Here is a 21,089-nt window from a genome sequence, read left to right on the forward strand (position 1 = left end):
TTACCTAAAGACAATTTTGGATTTTATCTTGTGAAATCACTTTTTGATCAAGTGGTACAACAAATGTCAAGTCTTGTACCCCACCGCTGTGCCACCAATGTAGGAATTTGGCTCTGTATATAGTATACCACTAAGTGGTTATACTGTGCATAGTGTCCAGAGATTCCCCCAGAAGTGTACAGGGCTCAATGTAAACCCAAAGTGCACTATTAGAGGTAGTGTGGGCGAGCAGCCTTAGGCCTAACAGAGAGGAGTGTAAGACGTTTATTGCACACACACACCAATAAGGGACACATGACTCAAAAAGGAGATCCACACCAATTTTAGAAAAATAAATTTTGTTTGAGTTTTATTTTAGGACCAAGACCTTCGCATAAAGGTAAATACATTTTTCAGGAAAAATACTTTAGTCTTTTAAAAGTCGACAGTGGAATTTTCAAACAGTTCAATGTTATCCTATGAAGGAAAACAACAATGAGATTTTACGAGTAAGTACCCAACTTACTGTTCCAGTCTTCAGGGGTTAAGATCAGCAGAGGGTAAGGTTCAGGTAAGCACAAAGTCTGCACTACTAGCGGCACAGGGGCGGCCGGGTTCAGAGGTCAAATTCGGAGATAGACCCATTGTGTTTCAATGGAGACTGGGTGTGCTCAAAGCCACACTGCTTGTAGGTACGTAGATTGGTTGCAGGGGCCAAGCTTTGGGGGTTAGAGCAAGCACGGTGGGGGGGGGGCCACAAGGCAGCACCAAACATACACCACCAGTGGCACAGGACCTTCCGGATGCAGGGAGCAAACACAGTGTCATGGGCGTCCAATGCTTTTCAATAGGAAATCTGGGTTTGACAAACAGGCTACAGGAGTCGATCCGGAGGCTGCATAGAGGAAACCAGCGACAGCCGAGGTCAGTTGAGGTACTGAGGGTCATAGGGGCACCATCAGTTCAGCTCACCAACTCCCAGGGGCTTCGGGTGCAGGGGCGTCCTTTGACGTCGCGGTAGGGGGAGCCTCTTAAATCAGTTTAAAGGAGTTGTCGTGGAATCCAGGAGGGTCATCCAACACTGGACTTGGACTCAGGATCACTGGGGAACCTTTTCTGGATCACTGGGCCACCTGGACACAGGCCAGAGGGGTTGGGTGCAGAGTGGTCAAGGATGTAGGATTCAGAGAGTACCAGAGTCCTTGGTGTTATTTTCTTTTGTGTACATAGCTGCTGTCCCCGGAAGGCCTTGTCTTCTTCAGAGGTAGGCATTCCTCCCACGGTTTGTGGAGGTCGTTGACTTCTGGACAGGCATTGTTTCTTTGCAGTATTTTTGAGGGCTGCAGACAGGCCAGTAGGGCTGGTGCCAAGTCAGTAGGCAGGTTCTGTCTTCTTCTGCGCAGCATCTTCATCCTTTTCTTTCTTTAGTTGGCAGGAACTATTTTCCAGTTCTGGGGGAGCCACCTAAATACTAAATGTAGGCTCTTTTTAGAGGAGGTGCAGGTAGGGCACCTTACCTGCAGTGATTACACCCTCATTATACCACCCTCCTGCGGGAGGGGTATAGTCCTAGCCCTGATTAGAGGGATCTCCCACGATGGCAGGGATTGAAAGATGTGCTTTACCTCACCTCCCCACCTTAGGGGGTGGAGTTGGCAGATGTGGGCACACCTCCCATTGTTCTAAGTTTTCTTGCTGGTTTTCCTGGCCAAAGGGGAGGTATAAACTGGGGGCTCCCTACAACTGCTGGCAGCAGAGGCTGGGGGTCGAATTACAAAGGCAGCAGGCCTTTGAAGCTTCCCTCTCGAGCACTGTGCCCATCCTGGGGGAGGAGGTGTGACACCTCTGGCCAGATTGTGCATTGTTTCTGGTCCCAGAGAGCAGAGGGATTCGATCCAGGGGTCCAGAAACATGTCTGGTGGTGGCAGGCTGCGTACAGTCAGTCTGTGACCACACCAGGGTTGGTCGGTTTTGAGGGGGCACCTCGGAGGTGCCCTCTGAGTACCTGATTCAATAAATCCCACACTGTTATCTGTGGGGATTTATTGCGAGTAGTTTGGTAACAAGCACTCCTGGTTTTAGAGAAGCTGTCATGGTGCTGGGGAACTCGAGTTGTCCAGTTTTCTGCCCAAGTACTCTCTGACTTCCCTGGCACTTACAATATCTAAGAAAGGCCTTAAATATTGTAGAGGCATATCTGCTCATGCAGATATGCCCTTACCTGGGACCTGGGGTATAGTGCACCCTGCCTTAGGGCTGTGAGGCCTGCTAGATGGGTGACTCACCTATACCTGAGGCAGGGATAGTTGACATGGCACACAAGCATCCCATGTCGACATTGTCATTTTGTCTGCACTAGGCCATTCGTGCTGTCTGCATGACCGAGGTGAGAGTTCCCTAGGGGACCCTCTTCAGTCCCAATGCCCTAGGTACCCAGGTTCCTTCTACTAGGGGCTACACTGGGGCCTGAAGGTTCAGTTGTGGAATAGTTTTAGGGAAGAAGCACTGGCACCGGCGACCTGGTTGGCAGGGACCCTGTGCACCACAATCGAAACCACACCAATTTCCGGGCAAAAAGTGGGGGCTAACCATGTCAAAAGAGGCACTTTCTCACAATTTCTAGGTTTCCTTAAAATAAATTCATATTTCATTACCATACGTAATGCCAACCCCCACCATGCACGGCCATCCCCCCACAGGTAGCCAACCCCATGCTGCAAGATTGGTTGCAGGGCCTGGCCTCCAGCCAGGACTTGCTGTCAAACCAGCCAGAGGCAGCCCCCCGGCTGCTAACCCCACACCACTCACAGCCTTTGGCGATACAGCACAGGGTAGGTGCGGGACCCGGGGACCCCATCCCCCTGGGCCAAAACATATATATTAAGAGGGGGCATGCAGACCCTTCCTCCCCAAGCCTTAATATGGCCTAGAGACCCCATCCTCTGGAGCCAAATTCAACAAAAAACAGAAAGGTGGTGGCTGTGCGGCCCCATCACCGAGGCTTAATATGCCCCCAAGGACCCCATTCCCCTTGGGGGCCTGAATTCTAAGGGGATGAGGGAGTGCAGCAGGAGTGCAGGCAGGGAAACAGAAAAGAAGTATGCTCCCAGCCAGTGGGATCGTGTTTAAATCTCAGACAGCAGACTTCCATGTATGCTCCCGTTTGGCGGGAGATTTTGAAAACTGGGCCTGGCAGATGGGAGAAAACATATGTTTCCCTGTCTGCTCTGGTGCGGGCTGGAAAACGACTGTGTCCTGGGGGTGGGCCTCCCGGGGCCTTTAAGGGCACAGGAAGGGGGGCCACACAGCCCCTCTCCCATTTTTCATCTCATAACCAGGGAATGGGGTCCAAGTGGCCTCTCAGAAATACAATCTCCCCAAAATAAAATGCATGGGCACCCCTGGACCCTGGCCCACCACCAGGCCTAGGGGAGTCAGTGTATACCTACACTGCCCCCTGTGTTTTTTTGTGTTCATTTTTTTATGACTCAGGACTGAGTCTGAAGAGATCTAGCTTTCAGCCAAATATAGTGTAAATCCATTCAGCAGTTTGGGCGGTAGCTGTGTCTTAAGTTCCTATGGAGAAATGAATTGGAAAATTTTGTTTTGGACCCCCCTTTTTTTCATAGCCATCACTTGATGAATCAACCCCGAAACTTTCCATGTGAAAACTAGTCAAAAAGTAACACTTTCCAAAATGTTTTGTGGAGATTCGTCAAACCGCGGCAAGTTATTAGCTACACAAAAAAGGCATTTCCTTTAGAAACCCCATCCTACTTATAACTATCCAGTGACAAGTGCAACTGATATACATATAGATATATATCCAGCTAGCGCTAGCCAGTAGGTAGCTATAGTTAGGGCCAACTTTTCCCATAGATGAAGCGTTTGTGTTTGCTAATAACCTTTTGCGCTGGTGACTAACGTTTATGAAATTTTCAAAACTAGTGTACAACTTACTTGTGCTCTTGTCTGGAAATTTTCAAAGTGATCCATGAAGCGGGGGCCGAGAAAAATGGGGGGTCCCAAAACGCTTTTTCCCCCATACAATATCTATGGGGATTTTGCAACTTTCAGAGACGGCTACAGGTCGAACTGCTGAAAGGAATTACACCAAACTGCTGAATTTCTATGGTTTTGTGTGGGTAGAACGTCAACGTAACTATAACAACCCTGTAACCTTTGGTTTTTTCAGTGATATATAATTTGTGAACATATATGTTAAAATAAAAAAATACCCGTGCATAATTGTTTTGATCAAGTCTCCCAATGATGTACTAACATTTACCTTCAGAACCAGACGAAACGACAACAGTCCTGAGTCAATCCTTTAAAATGTCTTTTGAAGATCTATAAAGTGTACAAAAAACAGTCTTTTGTTATAATGCAATGAACTGACAACTGTAATTCTAAATTTAAACAACATGGCAAAATCCATTTCTGTCCTGCAAAACAAAAGATGCGTTATCCAGTCACCTTGAAGTCTGGCTAATAATAGTTCTCTGTATATCTTGGCAAGCAAGTTAAGATGGCAGACCTGTAATTTGCTGTAAGCAACCAGTCTGCATTTTTGAAAATAGTTTGACTCCTTACCGTATTTGAGAAACAGCCTCACCCTCCAAAACTGCATTGACAGACGGCAAAATAGCAGTAGTAAAATAGTTTATTTAGGGAATCAAATGTCCATATATACCTTCGGTATACATTTAAAACTCATTTCTAAATGACATTAGTATTGCACTATTTTAAAACACTCCACAATTATTGCATCCCATTTTGAATGCACAGGCATTAATTATTATGTAAATCCATTTAAAAATCCAATGCATCACCATTGGTTTTTAACTTCTCCCTGCTAAATTGTCTCGCTCATATTACTACATAAACCTGTCAATTGATCTCGGATATCCACAGCATTAAGTTGGCTGGACTTTGCACTTCCAATGCTGACCAGTTTAAACAATTAAATTCCATTTCTTTGTGAAAATCTTATGTCTGTCTTGTTTTTGGTGTAAAAGTAAAGGCTTAGTTTCTGTTTCTGCAAGCTGTGGCTTTATCAGTCATGTCAGCATTGGGGTGGATTATAGAGCATTTAATGAAGTACCAATGGACTAGCTGTCTCCTAATTTAATGCCAACATATTATGCTGATAGATTATCGTTTTTGCCTTGTTGCATAATAATAGTGGGTTCCAGGGTCTGGCATGGTGTTCCCCGCCCCACCCCTACACACGCCAATCAATGCTTCTCTGCCTTACTGCTCTATGGTTCTTAGTAATAAGCATCTCCAAGGAAGGAAGACAGTGCTGCCCATTCATTAGGAAAAATGAAGGCCATGATACAAGGTAATTCGGTCATGGTAATATGCCGCCTGTAGAACAACTTACATACCCATTAATAACCCTGCATATTCTTCTAGAGAAGAACTTAACCAAAGTTCAAGGGAGAATTACTTGCTGAGTTAACCTGCTTAGAGAGGGTCATTGAACCTTTCATTTACCATATTGTTGCCATGCATAAGTGTCGCCATCGCAGCCTAGTGACTAATTGTGGAGGTGCTTAATAGTTGTATGACTGACAGTGTCCATATACCCCAAGCTGACTGCCCATTCCAGACATCAGCCTGGAGCCTGTGTGCTCCTTACGACACATTCAGATTTACAGCGACCATAGTACTGCTCACAGAATTATTTCCAGGCACTTGCAAATAAAATGGAAGGTGTTACGTACTGTTGTTGATAATGACTGTGGTGTAGAATATATATTAAATTCTACAAAAGCAGTCCTATAATTATCCAACCGCATCAGAGATGTAAAGTGTAACTTCATCAAAGACTTAAATCCTTACTTGTTAATGGACTTATACTCCAAAGGTTAACAGAACCCTATCACCATTTCTACCCTGTTGGATCTATATTTGTTCATGGCCATTTATTTTGTAGCCATTTCTGATGTGTCACCCTAGATTTCGATGGCTAACTGCATCCATGTGCATGGCTGCATGCATTCTTTAGCCAGTCAAAGAAGCTGTTGTCCAGCCCCCACACAAATGCCAACATGCAATGTGTATGAGACATACATATAATTATCATGACACATCCTTTAGCTGGTTTACAATATTTAAAATAAAAGAAGGCAGAAATACAATAACATGCAGATTTTTATAGGAAATGTGGGTGAACCTTTTAAACTTGTGATTTGAGCAAACCTGCCCATACATGGTTTAAAATTTGCTCACTGCATGTACTGAGTTGATCGTTCAAATGGCATGTGATAAGACATGCTTAGGTTCAGTGGTGTGGCTACAGCCTAAAATAGAAGGGCTTGTGGGTCAGTGCTGAGTGTGGTTCGTTACTTCACCTACAAAACTCCTTAAAAGGATCTGTTCAACCTTTCTGTTTCATTTCAGGTCTCTGTGATGAACTTCCTGCTTGTGGCCCTGTGGTCCTTCGCCATGCCATTCCCCCGCTTCCGGCATATGGCCTCCTGCCTAGCCACCATCTGGGCCTGCACCATCATAGTCTGCAAGATGTTGTATCAGCTGACCGTTGTCAACCCCCAGGACTACTCAAGAAACTGCACTGAGGTGGGTAGTCCTTGCCCTGGTTTGCAACCAAGACAGCCATTAATTGAGAAAAAGGGGTACAAACCCCAACAGGTCACAGTCTTTTAGATAGCTTGAGCAATCCGCTGCTTATTAGACAGAACATGACGTGTGACTCATTGTGCCTCTACCCTTCTCGCTTCGCAAAAGATGTTGAATTCTGAATACTTTTAATTTTCCTGTAGGCTTATCCTCTTCTGATGCCCCATTCTAGATGTTTTGCTATCCCTTTATGAGTGTTTTATTTAACACTGGCAAATTGCCTTTGGGCCTCTGTACTACAACAATTTTGGCCCCATGGAAGCAGTAACTCAGGGACGTAAAGATGGAAAGCATTATGTAGGTGGAGAAAGAGGGGGTGAAATATAAGTTGAGATGGCGATTGGGAAAATGTTGTTGGGATATTGATGTAAAGATTGGCAGAGCAGGAGTGCAAAGGCAAAAGGTGGAGGTTAGAATTTATTTTTTTTAGATGCGTTTGCAAAGCACTAGTGTTTCACCCTACACCCATTTCATAGCACTTAGGCCCTCAGTAATTCTATACCAATACTGCTGAAAAGTGTCTGTTTTTTCCCCAGACACATTTTACCTGTAAAAGGCAGGAACAATTTATCTGGGCAAAAGTGATCAGAATAAAAGGAAAACCTACAGGAACCAGTGTGCAAACATCAATTCCCAGGGCTGAAACTCATAAAGATGCAGTACGACCTCAGCCTGTAACTACTGTACTACTGCTGTGTTGGTAATACCAAGTGTAGTATTACCGCATTTACTTTCAAGCAAGACTGGTAATGAGCCCCTTAAAAACTCTGGAGAGTGGATGGAGCCAACACAAGAGGAATGGAACTGCCTCACACACAGGAGTCGCCACAATTTCTTGCATTAAGATTAAAAAGATATAAAAGCAGTAATAATAAAGTCAAGTCTTTAAATTATATATCGCTATTCTGCTTAGTAAGCATCGTAGCAAAGTATTTTCAGAATTACATAGCATATTTTGTATTTTATACACCTTCCAACAACCCCTTTTTGAGTCTGAAAAGTGCAACTATGGAGAGTTGCTGAAACCTGTTTCCTGTTTTTGAACCCAGAACATGCCTCTTTCAAACTTGGTAATGTTGTAAGAGTTTGTCATGATAAATGTATAGAATCACCTTGCTAAATTCCAGGCCTGGGAAATAAATATAGGAAATCAGGTACACTTTAATTGATATAGGCCTCCTCTGAGGTCAAAATATGGTACAAATTCTTAAAGTTAATATAAACTTGTACATGTTAATAACAATTCAAAAAACGTTTACAATTTGAATAATATAGTAGCAATCTTGTTCATTAGGTGACAACATTAATGTTGGAGCATCATTCAATGTTTTTACTCTTTGGTTCAAGAATTGGGGGCATAAAAACATACTATTTTGTACAATTGGAGCAGAACAGTGAAACAAAGTATTATTAAGATCTTGAATACCGGCATCAGAGAGATCACACATCCATAGGCTGTTGTCATTAAGTGGTAGACTGACTGTGTTTAACAAAAATATGACTCTTACTAATCTTCTATTCTAGAGAAAATTCCAAATGGGGGTGCATTCTAGTCACTAGTCGTGTTTCACATAACAAGTTTCAGCACTTAAATTGAGTGCACTTTTTACAAAAAATGTCAAGCTCACTTGTAGGTATTGCCCTTTTTAGGGACAATCTTAGCTGCCCGGAAGAGCAGAACTCTAGATACTCCCCAAACAATTCAAAAGTCTGCAGGGCATAGTTACGTCTTGGGTGTGGCTTCTTCCATAGGCAGTAGTAAGTTCTTTATTCAAGATTGTTCTCAGTTTCCTCTTTGGAGAGCATCAAAGCCTTTCCCCAATGGATCACAGTATGAGAAAAAGCACCTGACTGTCCAAATTCAAGACTCAATGCTTGAACCGAAATGGAGGATCCCAAAGAGCAGAGAGGATTCATGCTTAGTCTTTTCTGAAATGATTTATAGACATAACAAATGTCCCCACACATCCTTATGGGCCACTGCTTTGTCACTCTGTTGGTTATTGAGATGTTTAGTGCTCGGAGAGCGGGAAAATAAGGTCCTTACAAGTTGCACTTTTTGATTATCTAATACTGAACTATAGGGAATACTTTTCTATTTGCTGCTAAAAGCCATAACCCTACTTTTTAGCACATTGATATCTGAAAAATGATTGGTCCCCCCCAAAATGGTAAATTTCATCCAAGGCATGTTGCAGATCAATTGAGGTTAGGTCAAGCAAATAATTAGAACAGGAATATTAGCGTGTTTTTGTATAATGTCTAGATATTTCAATATTTTTTATATACCGCATTGAGGCAAGTATGCTGTAGATCTGTTTCCACCCAAGGTTGGAACGCAATCAGTGAAGGGTAAAGGACAGAGTTATGCTGCTGCACATTGCTATTGAATATTCTGCCATTGCTCTACTTACCCGAGTTGAGGTTTATTGATATTCCTTGGTGAAAATATCCCACAGCGATATTACTAGTAGAGTATTTTTCCTTTTTCCACCTTAGTGGTGTGAAAGAGAACACTGCAGCAACTGTAGTTTAAACACACTTTGCTGGTGGTTAAAGTCCATCATTTAATTCCAGCTGATGCAAATGGAAGTCCTATGCCGTGCAAACCCAGCGAGGTTCTCTGTAGAAGTCCCACGATGCCCCATATGCTTGTATTTTATCTGGAAGTTAATACGGCACAGATGTAGCAAACTCAGCAGGGACGTGTACAAGCAAGGTGGGTTGGCTGGTGTAAAAGTGTAATGGGAACAAATGCATATTGAAAAGGCAGGAGTTTCCTTTCTGTGATTCTGGATTTTCTTGAAGTGGACTGCAAGGTATGCTACCTGGGCTGCTATGGTTCAGATTCGAAAGAGCCTAGCCAAATTACTTGAAATATTTGCTGCAATATACACCATTTGGACCGATTCATCTAAATCCTTCTCTGGAAGGAAAACACTTTCATATCCCCACTGAAGAGAGTTAGTGTGTGTATATATATCTATTTCTACACACAAACACACTCACACACACACACTCACTCTATATTTTTGCCAGGCCTAGTTCTCTTTATAGGATGTGGGGGTTGGTGTCATTTCAGCAGGGAAAGCACTGGGATTCTGGTAGGTTTGGCTAATGGAAAAGGTTTGGAAAATACTTCCTTCAGGAGCAATGAATAATTTAGGTTTTGAGGAAGTGGGCATTGAGCTCCTTTTTGAACTGGAGGACCAGTGTCGAGAGGGTGGTGTTTTGTCAACAATTTGGAAAAATCACTTGAGAGCTGGCTTATTACTTCTATGAAGACATGGTGTTGATTCACCAAAATACAAGGTGTGCTGGAAGTGACATTAACTGCTCCTAGACATCTCCATTACATCAATGCAAAAAGTGACATCCCTTTGCTTTGAGCAAAAGGAGAAATCTTTGTACATAAAACAGATCTTCACCAACATGCTTAGAAACAGTGATTGATTGATGGGGCATTAGTAACCAGCTTCTAAACCATAAAATCTAAAAGCACACCCACTTTTAAAAGATCGGAAGTCAGAGTGGGTACATTTTAAGGATTGCAAAGCAGTGCATAGAAGATACAAGCTGCAGCGTACAGGTAATATTGCTACCCCGAATTTCTCTTAAATGATCTCCTAATCGATAGAGAATGTTCTTATGCAGATGCCAATTTCAAAATCCTGGCTAGTGTCAATGGTTCAACTCTTTCTACCATGTAGTGAGATGTAGTGTCTGCTTTAGGTACATCCGCTGATTGCTCCCTTTCAACCTACTGTTCCCTCTGTTTCTTTTTAGCCATATAAGAATAGCACGAACCTTGAAGATGAGGAGATCCTGAACTCCACCCTGTACAAGGCACCCATAGATCCAGCCAATTGGTTTGGCATCCGGAAGGGCTTTCCTAACCTAGGATACATTCAGGTACAAGTTTCTCCTTCTAAAGTGTATGCTGGGTGAAGGTTGGTATTTATATTCTCTGTTTGAACTGAACATACTTTATGTCGGCACACCTGTGATAATGATTAATTGTAATATGACTGAGGTTACCTGAAAGCAATCCATCTGTGCAACACGTCCTCTTAGATGGCAAAGCTGTGCCATTTCTGTGCTTTTTGGGAGACAATGTCACAGTCGTACCAATAATGTTCTTCGTGGGCGGTGATTTATGCTAATTACTCTTTTTTTTTATAAAGGTGACAAAAATCATGTGCTAATATAATAACAGGGCTTTTGAGTAAGGCATGGCACAGGTTGTTCTACTACTGTGGGCTGGGAGAGTGTATAAAATGTTGTGCCACAACTGCTCTTTGTGTGATGCAATGGACAGACCATGCTACTGCTGTAATTTAGAGGTAGGCGAGGATTGCTCGCACTACTAAGCTTCTCCGACAGTGGTTGTGCAGTGTACACCACTGCCAGTCTTCCTATATTCCTCTAACAGTGATTGCACAATCACTATTACCAAGTGATGGCAGGAGCGGTGTAATAGCCAATTACTTGGGTTATACTATTTTTAATGTAAAGGGGTATCTATTATTGATAGCATGGTTGCATTACTACCAAAGGCATGCAGTTGCCTATGTGTAATGTTGTAATTTAGACAATTAAAATGTATTGTTGTTGCCTGTGACACTATTGCAGAGAGTTAATATGGCACTTTTAAGATTAGCTAAGGTATGTGTAACACACTGACTAACATTGTAGCATTGCGATGGTTAAAGATGCACTGTTTCTGATGGCTTATGCTGTACTATTTTAGGTGGTAGATGGCATGATGATAATGATTACGTTGGTACTCTTACGGATGAATATGCTTGTACAATGTCCTCACTTCTGTAAATGGTGGCACTTGCTGATGATTATCAAAGGCTTTGGCTGTGCTCTTATTGATGGCTAAGGTTGAACTTCCACCAATGTCTTCGATTGAGCATTTAAGGGTGGCTAAGGTGGTGCTATTACTGCTGGAAATATTGCTGTTACTATCAGTGGCCACAGTTGTAATATTACAGGTGGTTTAGGTGTTGCTATGACAGATAGCTGTAGTTGTATTACCATAGATCACTAGGACTGTGCCAATGTCAAAACTTAGACTTTTCCCAATGGCTAAGGTCCTACTATTACTGCAGTTTATGGTTGTACTACACCTGCTGTCTCCCGGTAGATGGTTGTATTATTGTGGATGGCTATGGTTGTGTTGTAACCAATCATTGTGGTTACATTTATACTTATGACTAAGACTACAATTACTGATGGTTTGTGGCTGTATTTTTACGTGTTAAGCTTTTAGAATACCTTATTCATCATTAGCAGGTCAGAGACTTGAGCATTAGAAGAAATTTATTATTTGGCTACATTGTAATCGACCACATGACAGAGGTTCTACTCATGGCTTTCCTTCATAGGCCATCATTCAGAGTACAGTGGGAGAGCTGGTGTGGCGTCCCCCCACCGAAATTACAAAGTTTCTTGGTAATCATGAAGTAAAGAGCACCTTTAGATATAGCGAATCACCATGGGAAGTGTTTCAGCATCAGATTCCCATTGCGATTCCTCACTTTTTGGCTGTTTTCCACCCACACATTATGCCATCTTGCTGCTGGTAAAATAGCCAGGACAAACTTTGGGAGAGGTTGTTTACCCACGTACCTCGTTAGCCCTCCTCCTGTTACTGGCAAGTGTGAATTACCTAGGAATGAGGGCCAAATAATGCAATTTTGAGAAAATCACTTTATGTTCACAGTCGCGGCTGGCATGACTTGCGTGTTGGGGAGGCGGCTTGGGGAGGTCAGACAGGGGTTTGCGCGGGGGAGGTTGATTAAAAAAAAAAAAAGAATTACCTTCCCAGGTCCCGTGCCGTCTCAGCTCCTAGCCGGGTCCCTCATTTTCCTGCTTTCCTGCCTCCGGCAGGAACAGGATGCAGGCAGCTTCCCTCCCCTCACCTAAGCCAATCACAACGGTGCATTGGCAGGCGTCTATGGGGAGACCATTTTCTCCATGTAGGCTGCAGCCTACATGGAGAAAAGGGAGAGGGCCGACAAAACAGTCAGGGCCTACAGCATTGGGCAAGCCACTCCTCCCCTCACCCTCAAGCGGACCCATCCAAACCAAACCTTTCTGCTTTCTCTCAGTGCGAGAATCAGATACATAAAGTGGTAGTTATACCATTTTATGTTTCTGCTTCTCGCACTGCGAAAAAGCAGTGGGGCGACGCTCCTCCGCCCTAATGGAGGAGCTGCCCCTGTATGTACAGCTCTCCGTAGAAGCCTTTCTAGTGAATAACTGTATTTGAAATGTGGTTATTCATTGCTATGATGTAACAACAGTAGGAAAGAAAAGTTGTTTTCCGCTTTTGTTGCATCACTAGGGCAAGTTCTTGCTTCGGCTGTGTTCCCCTGCCCGGGCCAGTGGAGACCTAAGTGCAATGGTGGAGTGGTAGCTGGCGATGTCATCTGCTCTCTTTCAACTCTCCTGCATCTCTACAATCAGGGGGGTGAAGGAAGAACGTTAGTATTGCACAGCCTGTACCACCCTTCACATTTCCTGTCAGGGTGGCTCTCTCCTGACCTGCACTGATGGTGAAAAACATGAGCAGTGCCACCACTTTCCTTTAAATTTGAGTGGAAAGAGGTCAACTTTTAAAAAATCTTTTAGGCAGGGAGGGTTGGTGTATGCAAACAGTGATAGAGGTGGGTGGTATTATTTTTGTATATTTACGAGTAAGAGGGTACTTTTTGAAGGTGGAGTGGGAAGGTGGCAGGTCATTTTTTTGCTTAATTTTGCGTAAGGGGGTGGAGGGTTGCTTAGAGGATGGTGGTGATGGATGGTGAGACACATCACATATTGCAGGCCCGGGGACAGATTCTGGTGAGGCTATGTCTTGCAGGGCTAACCTATTACTTCTCTACCCTTGTGTATCTGTTAAAAGCAGAGACAGATGATTTGGGGTGAGGGGATATATACATAAAAGTGTGGATGGGTAACAGGGAAAAGTATATGTTACAGAAAAACAGATTTTTTAATTTTGTAGGTAAAATGTGCAGTTCTAGCATTACAATGCAGCACAAAGACCTTGGTTTCATTGTCTGTTTCAAATCTGCTGTTAACATTCTGGAGTTGAATGGATGTTAAGCCTTGTTTTCACTAGGTCTAGTCGCCCCTCATGGGCTAATAGGTCTCGACCCATTGTGCTTATGGAAGGTCTTTGCCTATCAGTTTGACATGCTCCTCCCCGGTGCTCTCCATGCCGATAGTCTTGCTACATTGCAGAAGCCTTTCTGGTTAACCTGTCATCAGCGTGTGCCTGTCAGTTTCTAGTTGGTGAAGCCAATCTAGTGAAACACCCAAGACAACCATTTGCCAAATAATTTTAACTTGTATTTTCACAGAATCACCTGTTGGTGCTCATGTTGCTGGTTTTCGAGGCAATAGTGTACCGCCATCAGGAATATTACCGCAAGCGCTACCAGCTGTTGCCACCCGGCACCCAGACTATCTTCGAGGGTGTTTCCCGCGAGAAGCTAGACCAGGGAATCATCAGCTGTGCCAAATATTTCATGAACTATTTCTTCTACAAATTTGGCTTGGAGGTTAGTTAAAGACTTGCCTCATGAAAGTTCCCATATGACCCAGAAGTGAGTCCAGTGCAACCCAAGAACACAGATCTATCAACTGGTCTTTAAAAAGTTATGTTAATTTTCTTGGTGATTATGCTCCTATTCTATCTCCAGTTTGGATCTCTTTACATCAAAAGCCATTCTGTTGGGTTTTACTTTACTACGTCAGTCATTGGTCTATGCTTGTATTGAGCTTTCTTTCTCCAATACATTTGACCATTATTGTCTTTCCTTCTCTCGGATGCTACAGATCTGCTTCCTGTTAACGGTAAATGTGATTGGCCAACGCATGAATTTCATGGTGATCATACACAGTTGCTGGTTAATTGTCATCCTGACACGGCGCCGGCGGGAAGCTATCGCCAAACTCTGGCCAAAGTACTGCATCTTCCTACTCTTCTTCACTCTCTACCAGTATCTGCTGTGTGTGGGGATGCCCCCTGTTCTCTGTCTAGGTATGCTTCTCACCTTCCCATGGACATTTGTAAAAACTGGACTGTTCTTCAAACTGTTCTTGCTTAGATTTGTATTAATTATTTAGCAATAAAATCCTTGGGTATGATTGCAATGTGTGATCACATATTATGGTCCAATGTGGGATGCAGGAAACCGAGACCATCCTTCAGTACTACGGGTGACATAAAGGAATGTTCCTACTTTGTTTGAGCTTTCTCAGTGTATATGGAATGGGTGGTGAAGAGTGGTCCGACCAAACCCATGCATCCTAACCTTCCATTTCAACCGTGGCTACTCCTGTTTATTTGTTTCAAGGGTTTTTTAAAGGTCTGCATGCTATGTTTTGCTTCGAAGAAGGGGGGGGATCGTTCAAGTGAGCACATTCGAGTTGTCTGTTCCATGGTTTATGGGCGAAGTTAAAAACATTGAATAATGAAGACAGGAAGTGTAGGGTGGTGGAAGAAAGCGGCATGAGGTGGAATCCAGTCTAAGCTACCTTATTATGTAGCAACCCTTGCATGCAACTGCTCCATCAGTAGGCTCTTAAGAAAAACCTTAGGCCCTTGTACTTAATTTTGTTTGCAAATTAAATACTGACCAGAATTATTGCTGTACAGATATTCGTTACATTTTGTCTGGTGCTTTTGACAAATACAGCTTAGCCTGATGGGAGGCCTTCAAGGAGACTACTGCTGACATATTGTCTGTTTTCTTAGATTACCCCTGGCGATGGAAGCATTCCATTCCAATCAACTCTGCACTCATCAAGTGGATGTACCTCCCAGATTTCTACATTCCTCCGAATTCAACAAACCTCATCAGTAAGTATAAGCTAGCCATCTCGCCAACCTAGGGCTGCCGGAATATCTACTGGCAGGGCTGCAGGTGGCCCAGAACGCAGCAGACCGAGCAATACTCATGCTTGGCACAAGAGCACTGATGTCCTCGCAGTTGAAATCCCTACATTGGCTCCCAGTTGGCAAGAGGATTCATTTTAAAGCTAGGGTCCTGGCTTTCAAGGCTCTCCACGGCATAGGTGCCATGTACATCAGGAAGAGTGTCCAGTTCTACTGCCCTCACCGTACACTAAGGTCTTCAACGCTTCAGTTGGCATGCACTCCCAAATATCACCAAGCATGGATAGGGGGACGCTCCTTTCAGGTACAGGCGGCTCAACTGTGGAACATTCTGCCACTGGAACTAAGACTGATGCAGGACCTTCTTGCGTTTAGGAAGTCACTGAAAACTTGGTTATTCCAGAAATAATATTCAACCTGGTTTCCATAGCACATGGCCAACGTCGTCACCACGTCTTCAGCGCCGGGACACTCTATTGAGTAGCTGCGCGCTTTACAAATACTCATTTAACATTTAACATAACACAACTTAACATCTAGCTCTGGGGTCTACTATACCCAAGCTTCACTCACCCAGAAATGGCATTTCCATATGCTTTTTTCACATGTCACTCTTTCATGTGATAAATACCTAACAAAGAAAATGAATGTGTCCTTGTGTAACGCAACTGGTGCTCTTGTAAAGTGCTCTGATACCTTATACCTTCGGGTCATGTTCACGCTATATAAAACTACAAAACAATAATAAGTGACCTGCAGTTAATAGCTTTGTATATAGTGCTGGTTACTACAGATTGACCATTTCAAACCCCCGTTCAAATGATACTTAATTTTCCAACATCAAGAAGGATGTAGAAATCTGTCCAGCCTGGCAGCTTTTTGACAATGGCTGCTTTGTGGAGTCTTTGCTGTGCATTTGTCTGTATTTGGCAATGAATAGGTTAATGTCCAATGATGATGTGATGAAATGGAGGTGTAAAACACTACAAGCTTAATCAGTGTTTCCAAGTATGTGAAGAAGGCTAGTCTACTAATCAAAAGGTCAGTCTGGCCACAACCAGACGTCATATTTTTAAATTGAAAATATTGACGCAGAGGCTTGATAAGACCTGAACTTGTGTGAAGCATCTAGCACAGCACAGTACAGTACAGCACACCAATGTAAACTACACTGCCTCAAAGCTATTCCTGGCTTGAATTATCTGTTGCAAGGAGAGTTCATTAAGTGTGAGTTTTGGGTTGCATCTGGAGAAGGAAGAGAAAAACAGTCTCAGTGTAGTGTTTCACGGTCTTAGCCTTGAAATGAGTAGGGTACAGTGTGCTTTTAAGGTTTCTTTCCTATACTTAACGTCTTACCCAGGCTGCTAAAATTGGGTCAGTCTTTTTCCTTTACCTTGCTTCTTTTACTTCTGCAGATGATTTCCTGTTGTTGCTCTGCGCTTCTCAGCAGTGGAAGGTGTTTGCCGATGAAAAAAAGGAGGAATGGTACACTACAGGTGGTGAGAATGTGGACATCTTGGACGATTCCATGGACCGGCATTACCCAGTGCCAAATTTTATCAACTGCAGGTGGGCACACTCTTGCAACCATGGAAGAAAGAATGTCCTCATGAGTGACTCTCTTTTGTTGGCCATGGGACTTCTCCACTGTGTAGTTCTGGCTCCTTTTATTATGCAATATATGGTCACTTTGTTGAGTGTGGTACTTATAATTGTTGTTGCAGGTCTTACCTGGACATGCTGAAGGTGGTATTGTTTCGATACCTCTACTGGTTTGTTCTGGCTGTGGTCTTTGTCACTGGGGCCACCCGCATCAGCATCTTTGGCCTTGGTTACTTGCTGGCATGCTTCTACCTTCTCTTGTTTGGCACAGCCATGATGCAGAAGCCATTGAAAGTGCGCCTCGCCATTTGGGACTGCCTCATCTTTTACAACATTGCAGTCATCATCGCCAAGAACATGCTTTCGGTAAGGAGTAGAGTTGTTCTCTGGTCACTGACTACCTATCACAATAGTGATCCTTAAGAGTGGTCCAGGCATAGTATTTTATCACAGCATCTACAGTTTTTGTTTTTTCATCATTGCAGTCCTCATCGCCAAGAACATGCTTTCGGTAAGGAGTAGAGTTGTTCTCTGGTCACTGACTACCTATCACAATAGTGATCCTTAAGAGTGGTCCAGGCATAGTATTTTATCACAGCATCTACAGTTTTTGTTTTTTCATTATTTCTGAGGGTACAAGGGGACAAATCCATGGGAAAGAAACCTAGAAACATATTCTCTTTGTGACTACAGTCATTGGGTTTTAAAATCTGCTGTTTCCCACAACTTTCTGCACCTTATGAACTGGAGGACTAGAACCTGGTTTGTATAGTATAGTAATTCCTCAAAAGACAGCTCAAATTACTGACTAAATCCATAACAGGCATTTTACCACTTTAACACTTTTATCCCATTTCACCACTTTGTAGTCGCCTCTTGAATCTGATTTTTTGGGTTTCTGTTCTCGAAGGACATTCATTTATATACTTGGTAAAGCACAGAGTGTAATACTGGGCCTGTCTGACATCTCAAGCTGCATCTGTTCTAAGTCCATCCATAGAAAGAATCGGCACTTGCAAATGGTAGAAGGTTGATAAATCTAGTGCTTTGAGCATCAATTCTGGAGCCAGTCTTAAATGAATCTTCCTTCTGCTCTTTTTTGCCCTCTAACTCTTGTAGTCATCAAGGTACCAATGGTTGTAGTAAATCACATAATGTGACAGATGTCAGCATCAGTCTCATCACTGTTACCCCATTGTCCTTTGTCAGTTATTTAACCTGCATTGTTTTCTGTATTTCCCACAGCTGCTTTCTTGTGTGTTTGTGAAGCAGATGCAGAGCAGCTTCTGCTGGGTGATCCAGCTCTTCAGTCTGGTCTGCACCGTCAAGGGCTACTATAACCGTAAGTAGCGGCTCCATGCTGAACACTCAGCACTAGGACGTGCATGAGGTCAATTGTCTTATCTCAGCTGACCCAATATCTTCTAGAAATTGTATTGTTTATGCGTCTGTTCAATTTCCCTCTTAACATATGTGCATCACTTCCACAGAATCTGGTGCGATCCATGATATTTCCAAAATGGAGTCCTGTATGCAAATCTATTATGTTAAAATACCGTCAATATTCGATTAGTATCGTTTCCAGACTTTCTTCACCATTGGACAACCATTGAGCTCAAGTTGCACAATGTCATCAAGTTCATACAATTTCCAGCCTGCATTTCGGTCTGCTTTATGACCTTTTCTCCTGGGTAATAGGACGAATTCAACAATAGAGGTTGTAACACTGACAGAACTATGTCTCTTCGACCCTAAAACGTCACAGACTTAGTCCCAAACCTACAGGTTCTTGAGTAACATGGGCCTTTCTGGAAATCTCCAAATGGCTTAGAGGCAGAGAGAGTTTTCTGGGAAAGGGAGGATTGACTTGCACATTAAAAAACTCCAAGGTCGCATGCTGTTGTGTAATTACCCGGTTTCGGTTTAAAAGGGAACTACCATTTTTTTTACCTCCTTGCCATGAAGGCTTTAACACACATCATAAGAAGGTTGGGATCTAATTTATACTGGTGAGTTACCCTCTAATTATGCTACATATTGGCATTTTGTCCAGTTAGGAACAGAATTGAATGAATAGTTTTTAAAGTGTGAATAAAAAAGCACTCCATTCCATCTGCAAGAAACAGCTCGAGTGGTAAAGCCCTGCCTCAAACAGAGCACCTGTGTTTAATTTGGATTTTAGTTTTAGATGATAATAGCCAGTCATGAATTCTACCAGAAGCATCATAGCAAAAATATACCTTCGTGGTTTGTTCCATGGTGGGATATAGCCGTGTTCCATAACATTTCTATAGACCGACCTCTGCAGGCATCCCTGTTATAGAGCCTTTGGGACGTTTAGTATTTTCTTATGTTTGTCTAAAGGATGAGGGCCCTTCTGGGTGGTGCAATTGGAATTATCAGAGCCAGATACTTTACAATCGCATGGGCTTAATATGGGTGACCAGTAGATCTTTCCAACTGTGAGGAAAATAGCATGTCAGGTGGCTTCTCATCGTTCGTTGCTAGTGGCCAGCTAGCTATTGAATTGTGAATGGCTTTGAGATGCAGCATCTGATATTTATTGATGGCCCACATGAAAACAAGTCGTATTGAGGCCATAATTATTCTACTTTCACATTTTTCAAAACTGATTTACTGCTTGATGAGATACCCTAACAGCATATTACTATATGCAGGAACCCCTGGTGGGCAAAACATGTTGCCCACTTATAAGCAAGATTGTCCATGAGTTTCCTCAACACACCTAAATGCAATCCTCCCCTCCTCAGAATTAAATATCATCACATCCCATTTATTTTGCCATTAGGAAACTAAGATGGCACTATGCTACCCAGGCTCCAAGTGTTTGATGTTGTCAAGGCACATGAGCTCAACAATGCCAAAAGTTTCTGAAAGAAAAGTGTTTCAAGCTACTTCCACCACAAAATCCAGATATTCTAGCTGCATGTGGCCCTATATTCATTTATTGGGACTGTTTGGATTGTTCCACATGTTGCCAGTAGTCTCTTCAAATCACTCTGTTTTGCAAGACAACACACACTGAGGAAAAATAAAGGTCACAAGGAGTTAGACTCCAGCTGGTGACAGGTCTGCATAAAGATAGTTCAGTTCACCCCGGTGGAACAGGTTTAGGTTGTTTGAGATTCTTCTTCTGGCATTGTGTCTCTTGAAGACCTGTTTTTGAATCAGGTCTGAGTAGGCTGATGATAATCTCCTGGTGCGGGTCCATTGCCTGAACAGGCCTTGTGCATGATTCAGACACTGTTAAGTTGGATCTTTACCTAACTAAGAGCCAGAGTTGAGTACTTTCAGAGCTGCTTTCATTTGCTCATGTCTGCCTAAATTTAGGGTAAACACAAGAAGGTCACAGTTCCTAAAGAGGGGGAAAGGATATATGCTCAACAATAAGGTTATGATTGTGAGGCATAAGAGATTGTCTCCAATGGGTCGTCGAGTGTGCTAGAGGTGGGGGTGTGCCTCCTTTTTTGTTATGTGCCCTCACACACTCATACGAGTGTAAAGCATCATCATAGGGCGGTGCTCCTCGTGGGGGAGGGCTCTCTGTCTGAGATCTTTTGAAGGAGGTGCTGTATTTGTGCATGTGGGTGTGTGGGCCAAAGTGATGTTGGTGAGTGAAGATAAAATTACCTCTTGGTACCTCAAGAGAAAGAACTTTTTAATAAAAGGTCCTTGAGGTAAATTAAAAACTTAGTGTGGTTAAGAGATTCTCCTTTGAATAAAATTAGAGAGGAGGGATAGGTATTGTCCCGCCGGGTCTCAAACCATATGGGGGTATGTGTCGTGTTAGGGGTCTGTGGTGGTCAACATGTTTCGCGCAGCCTAGCGGTCCCTAATAGATCCTAGTGCGCTTCGTCAGGACCGTGTGTGGAGGAGTAGGAAGGTCAAAAAATGGGAGTCAGGGAAAGCCCTATACTACCATGTC

The 21,089-nt window shown here is 43.1% G+C and overlaps 1 protein-coding gene across 4 annotated transcripts in view; it reads left to right on the forward strand.

The window, feature by feature from the left end:
• Positions 1-21,089, forward strand: part of PIEZO1 (piezo type mechanosensitive ion channel component 1 (Er blood group)) — an 854,808-nt gene that overhangs the window by 607,524 nt on the left and 226,195 nt on the right. For all 4 annotated transcript variants that reach the window (XM_085638610.1, XM_085638612.1, XM_085638613.1 and 1 more), the window contains 8 exons: positions 6,388-6,564; positions 10,411-10,536; positions 14,001-14,201; positions 14,479-14,683; positions 15,401-15,505; positions 16,957-17,110; positions 17,266-17,509; positions 18,389-18,485. In XM_085638610.1, the coding sequence (XP_085494736.1) occupies positions 6,388-6,564; positions 10,411-10,536; positions 14,001-14,201; positions 14,479-14,683; positions 15,401-15,505; positions 16,957-17,110; positions 17,266-17,509; positions 18,389-18,485 (1,309 nt within the window). The remainder of the gene's footprint in view (positions 1-6,387; positions 6,565-10,410; positions 10,537-14,000; positions 14,202-14,478; positions 14,684-15,400; positions 15,506-16,956; positions 17,111-17,265; positions 17,510-18,388; positions 18,486-21,089) is intronic.

Source organism: Triturus cristatus, chromosome 12 (genome assembly GCF_964204655.1).
Source record: "Triturus cristatus chromosome 12, aTriCri1.1, whole genome shotgun sequence".
Taxonomy (NCBI): Eukaryota; Metazoa; Chordata; class Amphibia; order Caudata; family Salamandridae; genus Triturus; species Triturus cristatus.